Source organism: Helobdella robusta, assembly GCF_000326865.2.
Source record: "Helobdella robusta unplaced genomic scaffold HELROscaffold_8, whole genome shotgun sequence".
In the NCBI taxonomy this organism is placed as follows: Eukaryota; Metazoa; Annelida; class Clitellata; order Rhynchobdellida; family Glossiphoniidae; genus Helobdella; species Helobdella robusta.
In genome coordinates this window covers 3904875-3917288 of record NW_008705459.1, presented here as the reverse complement: position 1 = coordinate 3917288, position 12414 = coordinate 3904875, and the positions used below count along the sequence as shown (strand labels likewise).

The 12414-nt window shown below is 33.4% G+C and overlaps 2 protein-coding genes across 2 annotated transcripts in view; one reads left to right on the top strand and one right to left on the bottom strand.

Moving 5' to 3' along the window:
• Positions 1-1073, bottom strand: part of HELRODRAFT_165687 (hypothetical protein) — a gene marked incomplete at both ends in the record, with an annotated part of 3274 nt that extends 2201 nt beyond the window's left edge. Inside the window, one exon of the mRNA XM_009032211.1 lies at positions 1062-1073. Coding sequence (XP_009030459.1) covers positions 1062-1073 — 12 coding nt within the window. The remainder of the gene's footprint in view (positions 1-1061) is intronic.
• Positions 1074-10552: 9479 nt separating this feature from the next.
• HELRODRAFT_165686 (hypothetical protein) lies at positions 10553-12101 on the top strand (the record flags this gene model as incomplete). Its single annotated transcript, XM_009032210.1, has 2 exons — positions 10553-10941; positions 11957-12101. The coding sequence occupies 2 exons, from the start codon at positions 10553-10555 to the stop codon at positions 12099-12101; spliced, it is 534 nt and encodes a 177-aa protein (XP_009030458.1).
• Between the last annotated feature and the right edge of the window lie 313 nt (positions 12102-12414).

Genomic DNA, 12414 nt, shown 5'->3' with positions numbered 1-12414 from the left:
ACAACAACAACAACAACGACAACAACTACAACACGACAACAACAACAACGACGACGACAACAACGACAACAACATAAGATTCACCCTTAATCCAAATGAACTTAAAATATTGTAGCGCTGTTATGTTTATCATATAATACAAAAAATAATTAACAGCAACAACAACAAAAACAACAAAAGTAACAGCGACGAAAACAACAACAACGATGATGACCATAACAATAACTACAACTTTACGTGGTACCTCCCAATTAGCTTAACATAACCACACTAAATTTCGATCAACAGCAGCATCTTACTGCTACACACACAACTAAGCATAAACATAGCAACAACAATAACAACACAATAACCCTACTAACACGTAGAAGCTCACAACAACTACAACAAACAACAAAAGCTATTCCTACTATAACTACTACATCTACTACTACTACTTCTACTTCTGCTACTACTACTACTACTACTACTACTACTACTATTACTACTACTACTATTACTAATATTACTACTACTACTACTACTACTACTACTACTACTACTACTACTACTACTTTTACAACAACTACTAATACTATAACGTACTCATTCTACTACTACTACTACTATTACCTTCCCAAAAATACTACTACTATTACTACAAATACTTTTAAACCCTATCGACCGGTCTGCATGTCTCTCATTCACATTGTGCAGCTAATAAATCTTTAAAACAATACCGCAATACAAAGATATACATACATTAACATATATATATATATATTTATATATATATATATTATATATATATATATTAAACATATATATATATATATTTATTGTTGGTTGATCAATATAAATTATAATTTATTACAACCATCTAATAATTAGTTAGGACAAAACAACTTTTGGAACTTTGTAAGTATAACATAAATCAAGCAACTGAAATAGATATAGCTTTTTACAGACCAACAAAACGCCACACGTGCAAATACACACACAAACACACAGACACAAACATATGCTCAAATACAAATGCGTAAAAACAAAAACACACGCATTATCAACAAACCAACACACACCCCACCCATCATTATGTTAACCTTATAGATGTGCAGCTAAGTGGTCTCAAAAAGTCTATAGATTAGACAAGATATATTGTATATATATATATATATATATATATGTTGGTAATAGACCATAATTTTTACAATATTTTTGTCGCAGAACTTCGAGTAAATGTTGGTAATAGACCATAATTTTTACCAAAAAATTTTAGTGAGAAAAATCGAAAAAACGAACTACAAACATATTAACGCCAAACATTCGGTAGAATTTATAGAATATTGTAAAAATATATATATATATATATTTACATATACATGTATTTACATATATAAATATATACAGTCTGAACCCAAAATACATATATATTACACACCAAACAAACACACACACACAGTTTACGTATATTTAAACATTAACACAATTGCATTTATTTTGTATTTGGTCTGATAAATTTATTTTCAAACAAATAAATAAAATATTTAATTAAAAAAAAAAAAATATTGACGACTGTTAAAGCATCAAGACTCTCAATCATTCCTAGACTTTATTGTCTACTTCGGATCGTTGTCATCATCCTGTCATCGTCAGCCTTTTCATAACCGTCATTACTATAATCAGATAATCATCACCATCATCGTCGTCGTCATCATCGTCTTCATCATCGTCGTCATCGTCGTCATCATCATCGTCATCATCATCGTCATCATCATCGTCGTCGTCAAGGCATTCATCGTGTACCATATTTTATTTAATTCGTTAGAAGTAGCAAATGAAGTGTGACGAATGTGTGTGTGCGTGCGTGTGTGCGTACGTTTGTTTGTGTGTTTGTGCATGTGAGTGTGTGTGTGTGCTTGCCGACATTATTTGTGTTATTGCCTTTTTGTCATTGTTGATGTTATTGTTTATTTTAATTAATGAATTTACTTTTTTTTAATGTTGTTATTATTTCATTTTCAGTAAACATAGTAATAATAATAAAAATAATAAAAATTCAATAATAATAATAATAATAATAATAATAATAATAATAGTAGTAGTAGTAGTAGTAGTAGTAGTAGCAGCAGTAGCAGCAGCACTAGCAGAGGTAGTGGTATAGTTGTCTGGTATTATTGTCATGGAAGTTGTCTCAATTTTATTTACAAATAATTATAATTAAAAGCTTTTATATATTGTCATCATAGATGTATGTATATGTATGTTTGAATGTGTGTACATGTGTTTGTGTATGTACGCGCGCGTGGGTGTGTGTGTGTGTTTATGAACATTGATGTATTGTTGTTTTATTTGATTTTTTTAATGTTTTGTTGATGTCATTAGTGTAATTTATTCATCATCATGTTGTTGTTGTAGTAGTAGTTGTTGTTGTAGTAGTAGTAGTAATTGTTGTTGTTGTATTCTTAGGGTTTATCATAAGTTTAAACTGTTGTTTAGGTCTGACAGATAAAATAAATTACTTGCATCATGTCAGCAACCTTTCAACAGCATGAATTACAAAAATGACATTAAGATACGTTAGAGTACGCATATGACATTAAGCATCATCGCAGTAACATTACATTACAAGTGCATCAAAATAAACAACCACGCCAATATGATTGGTTATCATTAGGACAAATTTTATTAAAAAATCATCAACACACACGCACACACACACACACACACACACACACACACACACACACACACACATATATATATATATATATATATATATATGTAATTATTACAATAGCAACCAGCAAGATGTACAGTTGAAAACAGCGACTACACTTCGACACTGACGCGACTACAATAACGACCGTTATAATTAAAAACCGTAGTTTAGATGCTATCATGCTTAGTGCAATTATATTAGGTGGTAGTAGTATTAATAGATAACAAATTAGTGAAACTTACGGGGCTGTATGTGGCTCTCAAAATCATTGGATGGTCATCATCAGCATCGTCGTCGTCATCATCATCATCATCACCACCACCACCATCATCATCGTCGTCGTCATCATCCTCATCATCATCCTCATCATCATCATCGTCATCATCATCCTCATCATCATCCTCATCATCCTCATCATCATCATCATCATCATCATCATCATCATCATCATTATATTCATGACAACCTGCTACGAAACTTATGCACGCACGCCCGAAATAACATGAAATGAATAGAATTAAAATAACATCAAAATTTGATGATCGGCTGACAGCAGTTGTTGCTTAGAAAAAAATGTATACTGCCTGTACATTAAACACAATAACACATACACACACACACATACACACACTTACACACACACATACACATACACACATACATACATACATACACACACACAGTGCAGGATCAGAAAAACTCTGATGGAGGAGGCCAAAATGTTGAAAATGTTTAAATTTAGAAAGTCCAACATTTTTGATAGTTTGGCCAAAATTAGGCCAACGACTTTTTGGCTTTGCTTATCACGTAAATTTTTCGACATAAAACAATGTTTTTCTGTTAAAACAAGGAGTTTTACTGACTTTTAATAACAATAATGCTCGCAACGCTCTGGACCCCGTTTTTCAAGATCGGCCTCTGCACACAGACATTATTCATAGGTATATACAATATACTATCAAACAAACATAAACACAAACATCCCATCATGTTTTCCGGATGAGATGTCTAAAGAAACTGACGAAAACGATATCTGATTTTGCTCGTGGCTGAGTCAAAGTAGGCTAAAGTTGAATCAGACTAAGTTCATGTTGGCTGGTACGTGGCAACAAACGTCAGCGGTTAAGCCCTCATTGAGTAACATCAGTATGACTTCAGTAAAAGCTTCAGTAAAACGGTCACCAATTTGGGAAGATGGACTTCCGTATGACAATGGGTCCACAAGTCAATCTATTGGTTAAAAAATTTATGTTCCAACTACGTCAGATATAGAGATACAGTGACATTATTAGTACACGCTTTCGTCAACTCTAGATTGGATTATTGTAACAGTCTTCTATATGGCATAGCTGATAAACTGTTGTCTAAACTTCAGATAGTTTAGAATCAAGCTGCTAGAATGATATGCCGCAAATTAGCAATGTAACAGGACTTGGCGGAAAAGTTCCACAGATGTATGAATTCTTTCAAAAGATAGATGGAACAATTTTTTGAGTTTGTGTAGATCGATTTCGAAAAGCTCTTGTGTAGATTTTGTGATAAATTTTTAAACTTGTTTGTTTCAAAAATTTTTGCTTGTTGTATAAATAAGAATGTAAAATATGAATGTCGACATTGTTGACAGGATGAGAAAAATATGTTGCCAGTACAGTTAGATGTTTGGCTGTTTTTGTTCGCACGCATACTTACATAGATACAATCCTTACACATACATAAACTCACGTACAGTTTACATTACCATATAATGCATTAATTATTATTTTAAAAATATGTTCAATTAAATGATGAAAATAATGTATTATCATTGCATCGAATCACATTTGATCTTTTAGTCATTTCAAACCACATGAAACGAACATTACATCAAGATTATTTTAATTGCTTTATTATTACAATTATAACATATTTAGAAATATATTAATTATAATAATTATTCTTATGTATATATATTAAACTTTTTACGTGAGGCAATGATGAAATTATTATTTGAAAGGTTTGCGTTTATATGAGCGTATGTATGTGTGTGTGCCTGGTTTTATATGTGTTGAATATGTGTGGTTATACATTTGAATGGGAGTATGTATATATGTGTGTATGCGTGTTATGCTGTTTTTACTTAAGTATGTGCGTGTTTGCTATGGTATAATTTTGTAGTCATCCTTTATATGGTTGTATGTTTGTGTAAGCTGATGAACTCGTCAATAACAGCCATATTACTATTGTTTGTTGATAATTATGAGTACGGCAAATGTCATCATCGTCGTCATCATCATCATCATAATTTTCACTCACTCAACAAGTTATCGTCATCATGGTTGTGATCGCGATTACGATCATCATCGCCATTGTCGTGACTTTCTTCACCATTTTTATCATCATTTTCTTCATCATTCTCCTCATCGTACTCAATCACACAGGCTCACATTTGCCAACGATGCTGCTGTTTCATCAAATTTCTTGCCCTGGCTGGCTGGTTTCCTCTACATGTTTACAATAAAAAACAAAGGTGATGGTATAAAATTCATGATTTTTTTTATTATGATAACAATAAAAACAACAACAACAACAATAATAATAATAATAAAATTAATATTACTCTGAAGATAATCAATAATAATCATCATATGAGACTGAATGACTGGATGAAATTATCGAAAAAATATTTAGAGAGACAGAGAAAATATGAAAAAAAATGAAGAGAAGGAAAAAGAAAGAAATAAAGAGATAGATAGATAGATAGATAGAAAGAAAGAGAGAAAGAGAGAAAGTGTAAGAGAGCGAGAGTGAGAGAGAGGCAGTTATTGATTATTCTATATTATGTTTCAATACTGGCAAACTCGAAAAGTATCGAATCGATATGCGTATCATTATAAACCGGTTTGACTGTAACATTCCGTTTTAATGTTCACGTTTTTATTATTGGTCGTCTATGATAATTAATAGTTTTAATGCACGCTTGAAATGAGAATTTGCGAAATTTATGTGAACATTATGCTTCGCTGACTCTCGTTGGTTGAATGATTTTTATGACTGGTTGATTGGTTGGCTGGTTGGCTGGTTGGTTGATTGTCTGATTGGTTGGCTGGTTAGATGATTGTTTGATGAGATTGATTGATGTTGATTAGCTAGCTGATTGAATAATTGATTAGTTGGTTATTGGGTTTGTTGTTTGGTTGATTGATTATATAGTTATATAGTTAGTTAATTGGGAGTTGAATGTTTGGTTGATTGACTGGTTGAGTTTTTGTCTAATTGATCAGTCGGCTAGTTGGTTAAATAATTAATTGATCGATTGTTATGGGTTTTTATGGGTTGATTTGTTTTTTTATTTAATTATTTAATTAATTATACTATCATCTATTTATTCATCTATGCAGCCATGAATTCATGCATCCATCCATTCATCCATCCATGCACAGTCAATCAATCATCAATCCAACAGCATAATTAATCTCAGCCATTGTAAGCTGGCAACAACTATCACACGGTAAGCACGCAAACGCTAACTCAAGTTCCCATCATGAACGAAAATTACTTACCACACAAAATACTACTTGCTGCTGTGGCTGCTACTACTACTGTTACTAGTTTTGCTACTACTACTGCTACTGCTAACACTATTACGACTACTACCACCACCACAACAACAAAAACAACGACAACAACAACGACGACGACAACAACAACAACGAGATCAATGCTAAAAGCAGTCAATAGCAGTAACATAAAATAATCGCAGTGCTTTTCCAAAAGAAAATTTTCAAACGTTCCTCAGATGACAGTACTGATACAACAGTAGTTGTAGTAGCATCTGTAGTAGTAATAGTAGTAGTGGGCGCCGCGACGGTGTAGCGGTAAAGTGCCGGGCACTACTATCGCTGCAACCGGATTCGATTACGTTGGGAACCCGTCCATCACATGCGTTGTTTCTCGTTTCACGTTTATTTGATCATTCACCGTGTGTTTGTTTTAATGACAATAATGGCCTCACTTGCTTACTGGCATAGAATGATATCATATATGTATGATATCAATTTATATCAATGTAGCCACCAAACGAGTTTCTGTATGATTTAAAATTTACATTAAAATTTGAAATAAAATAAAATTTAACTTCGGCGATAATGAAAAAATTTATCCTGCCTTCGTTTATAATATTTACTTGTATCAAATTTTGCTTGTAATTTCATCAAATAGTAAAAAAATTTAACATGGATTTAAAATGGAAATCAGAAAATTAATTAATTTGCACTTGCACGTGTTACGCAAGTTTTTATGCGATTCTACCAGAGATAAAAAAGACGGTGCAGTAGCATTTTGAAGGAAAATTTTAGCCTAATGGTAGCTATACTACTAAAAATGTGAATAATAAAAATGCGAATATCTGTAATAAATCTTCATTAGCTGAAGATTGGCTTTGTAGAAATAAATTTAGTTACATAGTATTATCCTTTTTAGCTGTATTAGTAATAATAGTATTAATAAAAGTAGTACTAACATGAAATGTAGATATGATTTCAATACTAGTAACTATATAAGCAATGACAGTAGCAGCAACAAAGTAGTGGTAGTAGAACTAGAGTTTTCAGTGGCAAATGTAATAAAAATATTAAAGAAATAATAATATAAGTAATGGTGGAAGTAGTAATTGTAAAATTAGAATTGAAGATGGTCATGGTGTTTCAGTAAAAAGTAGTAGCGGTAAGTAGTAGTGGTAGCGGCTGTAAATTTTGTCGTAGCAGCAAAAAATATTTTTATTGTTCTTTAATAATAATAATTTAATTAAATTTAAAAGTTTTAAATAAAAGGAAGATAAAAGAGAAGCTACGAGGTTTTTAATAAAACAACATGTAAAGGTTGTACGTGCACTAATAAAATTCTTTTCTGCTCTTTTTTTTCTTTTTCATTTTATTTTTTCATGATTTTGTTTTTTTTTACTTTTAACTTTGGTTTTGATGTAACACATGTCTGCCTGTAAACAAAACAACTCTTCTACTCTTCTACTATATGACCATGTTCATTTTGGAATCAATGCTGAATGTTCAAAAGTATGGGTAAATGTATGTGTTTGTGTATAGTTTGTGTATTTGTTGTCTACGTGCATATGAATGTGATGCATCAATACATAATATGTATTTATTGTGTATTGTTTATTGTATACATTGTGTATGTATGTTTCAAGTACTTGTTTAGGCATACATTTGTGTAAATTATTTATAAATATTAATAATTTATTAGCTAGGATGTTATTTCTGCACGGCTGTCAATAAGTTTTATGAAACCTTTAATCTAATTTTTCTGTTTTATTAAGCTATATAAAAAAAATAAAACAAGGTAAGGCGTGGAAAAACTACAGTGGCTAACAGTTTAGTTGAAAACGTCGAAATGAATCAATGAAGCTGATGAAACAAACCGAACGCAATAAAACACTAGCAACACCAAAGCCTGCTCACTCGACAACACCACACCACACCACACCACACCACACCACACCACACTACACAATGCCACCCAACACCACACTAAACAAAAGAACGAATCATCAATCACAGCACCATACTCAACTACATAACTCTCCTTCTAACTATCTCAAAATTTAAAAAGACAAACACTCTCCAAATTTAACCATTCCCACCACAACTGTGTTGTTGAATCCATCAAAAATATTATGAACAAAATTTGAAAAAAAATATTTCAGAAAAAAATATGATTTATTCTTCAGATTTGAACAATTTTCAACATTATTTCGTAAAATTCAACTTTTTTTTTCATTAAAATACAAATGCCAAAAAAGTTTTTCACAATATTAAAAAATGATTCGCGCACTGTAAGCCATTAAACTTTCATTTACCCAAACATGTTGTGCGTGCGTGTACGTATATGTGTGATGATTTCACACATGGTTTCATCTTGTCTGTGTTGAGTTTGTGTGCGCTTGACCGCGAAACCTTGCATGCACGTGCAAATGTGCCGAAGAAATATATTTTCCATCTACTCGTTTAAAGAATAACTTATTGATGATTCTCGAAAATCCACGTATAATAAGAATTGCTATCCTGTGCAAGTGTGCTGTGTTGCGCGTTCATAGAAACGTATCACGGGGGGGGGGTTAGTTCGAAGGGGGCTGTAGGTTACTGCCACCACAAAAATATTAATCTACAAATGATGTACAATTGATGTAAACAATTTTTATTTTTTGGTCGTTGAATATTCTCCAATACTCTCCCAAACAGCAAATATCTAACTGCATGCTGCATCTATGTACGTACATGCAAGTATAATATGCTTACAACAAACACGTACAATAAAACCTGAGTGAGCACACGCACACACACACACGCACACAAACAAACACACAAACAAACACACACACAGCCTCTTGCATAGATATTGACATCTGATTAGAAATAGGATCTTTTTTTTATTTGACGCCATGCCAATATTATTATTATTTACATGCTAACACGGATTGATTTTATATTTGAGCAATTTTACTGTGCATTTAGCATTATTCATACTTTAACCATGTAGACATTTGTGAATTCATTTGATTGTTTCACTGTCGCGAATTGAACAGGCACACGATTTTTTAATTGTGTGCCAATTTAATTTTTTCATTTGAAACTAGTTAGTTATATGGCATGCACTGTTACAAGATTTTCTACTTTAAACTTTCATTGCAATTTTTACCATTCATCTTCAGTCATTTGAGGTTTTGTACGTGTGTAGGTATGATATATACATTTTATAAATAGTAAGATGCATGTGTCTGTCTACAGTAGTGTATGTGACAATTGTTTATGATGTTTCTATGTGCGTGTTTTTACTTGTGAATGTGTGTGTGCGTGAATATGTGTGTATGTGTGTGAATGTTTTTTCTTGTCGGTATATATATATATATATATATAACAAGTAAATAAACACAATGATATATAAATATTTACATAAGTGTATTCTTATATACATGTGCGTGTGATTCTTTGGGGACGATCCAAAGACACTAAAAAGATGTTTACTTCCGTTTTCATGGCATTTTAATTGTCGGGACGCACTTTTCGGTATAAAAGAGTGTCGCTTTGTTTGCCTATGTTTGTCCGTGTTGTTGTGTTAGCGGTGTTGTTGTTGTTTGTTGTGTTAGCGGTGTAGTTTTTTTACCGTGAATTTGTTTGTTTTGCGTCATGTTCGGAATTGTGTTTTTTTAATATTAGTTCTATTGTTGATGTTTTCAGTGTTTTTGTCATCATTGTTTCCGTTCACAAAGTTTGCTGATGCTGTTGTTGTTGTCGGTTTCCGCATTAATTGAGTCCATTTGATTCTTTATTTGTTACTTTCACGTTGTTGTTGTTGTTGCTCATGTTGTTGCTGGCTGGCTGGCAATGATGTCTTGACGTTTTTGTGTGTTCCCCTCTTCTTAGAAAACAGAAACAATGACGTTAAAAATTTCCCTGTGAGAAAAAACAGGAAATGTTTATTAATAAGCATACGTGTGCAGATATGATACATGCCTGATGAATAAATAAATGTATGTACGTATGTTTGTATGTTTGTTTGCATGTATGTATATGTGTATGTATGTATGTATATGTGCATACATGTATGTATGTGTGTATGTATGTATGTATGTATGTATGTATGTATGTATGTATGTATGTATGTATGTATGTATGTATGTATGTATGTATGTATGTATGTATGTATGTTAAAACCAAAACATGATGAGTGACACTGAATCGTCAAACATCAAGTAACAAATGGATTAACACTTTGATTTATAGTTAATTGCACATGTCGGCATTCAGTTGGATATTTTCAAGCACACAGACACGCAGGAACCGCTGCAACAAGCACGAAATGTGGTTAGTTGCGAAAAACAGTTCCCTGCTGTCGCCTGATCTGACGCTGATCATTTTACATATTGCCTTAAGAAATTTAAGGGTGTTGGGGTCCATCGGGCCAAGAACCTCGATACATATTGGCAAGAATTCCATCGAGGGAAAGGCGTTCCCATATTTTTTCATTTTTTCGTCCGCTGCCCTGGCCGCGGCCAAACCGCATTCTTTACTTGTCAGGTTTACGTATCGTTCGGCGAGGGTGCCAGGGACCGTAACATCCCACGCCAAACATCTGTCGGCTCTCCAAGGTATTAGTGTGCATCCGTTCGGGCGCCTACCATCATGCGCAGAAATGCCGGATGGTTCCTTGAGAACCGGGATTGAAGCCTTGGGGAAGAGCCGACAAATGTATTCGTTTAGCGCTGAGTGACGTAGTTGACGGCCCCCACCCAGGCGACAAACCAAACCGTGGTACCCAAACTCGTCCGCCCCTGCGCTACATCGGCACGTGTATTTATTCTGAATGACCAGGCCAAGTCTGAAGCCAATGGCAAATCTCACAGACTCGTCGTCAAGCCTGGTGCCCACAGAGGTGTTGGGCCACGATCTCAACCACCCACAGCTGGCAACGCTGGACATGGCCAACAAACGAGCGGTGGAAAAGTCGTCGCCGCATGAAGACAACAAATTTTGTATGTATGTATGTATGTATGTATGTATGTATGTATGTATGTATGTATGTATGTATGTATGTATGTATGTATGTATGTATGTATGTATGTATGTATGTATGTATGTATGTATGTATGTATGTATGTATGTATGTATGTATGTATGTACGTATGTATGTATGTATGTATATATGTGTGTGTGTGCTGTGTGTTTCGTTGTGTCTCCCTGTATGTAAATATAAACACACTTAGGAATAACTATAGAAAGACGCACTGACAAACTTAAAAAAAGCAGAAGAATACACACATACATTTATAGATACAAAAAGAACACACACACACATAAGCACGCATAGATACAAAGACACAGACACACACACACTCACAGATACAAAACCTCCCATGGCACTTGAGCCGTACATTTGTTTCCTTTTTTAATATTTGTTCGCTTGAGAAACCGTGTAATAAATAAGAAGGAGTTAGGGATTGGAAGGAGGTCAAGTCACGAAATTAGGTCAACATTTAATGAAATATTTCACGTTACCATAGTTACGAGAAAGACAGTAGTTTTAATTACATTCGTGACGATGACGACAGTGACGATGACGACGACGAGACAAAACGCGTTTAATTAATTTCGAGTTTCATCAACAATAGAAGAGAACTTGTTTCCAAGCTCATATTTTTCAATCCTAACGATCGCTTTTAATGTAAAAATTAAATAAAAATCATTCGCGACCTCGCCGGGTTAGGTGCACTCTAAATTCAAAACTTGCTTCGTATTATCGTGACGCTGTCAGCATAATCGATGTTATATTCGACAATGATGGTCCCCTAAATTTCATGCTTGCGAGCGAGACTGGAATGTTTCGGCTGGCGCGGTTTTATAACGAATAACAAAAATAATAAAAACAATTTGAAGAAAAATAAAAAAGGATGAAAAAGTAAGAAAAAGGCAAGAAAAATTATGAAATTATTTTTAAAGCCGTAATTTACTAGGCAATAATTTTTAGGATTTTTCGTTTGTTTGAAGTAATTTTTTGCAGAAAATTTTTAAAATAATTTTTGTGTGTGTATTTATGTTCAACAAGGCATAAAAAATACAATACTTTGTAAATGAGATACGCAGATACGTAAAAACGGACAGGCGAACCGGAAAACACACTCCCACGTACACACGTGCACGTGAATAAAGACAAACACGTTCACA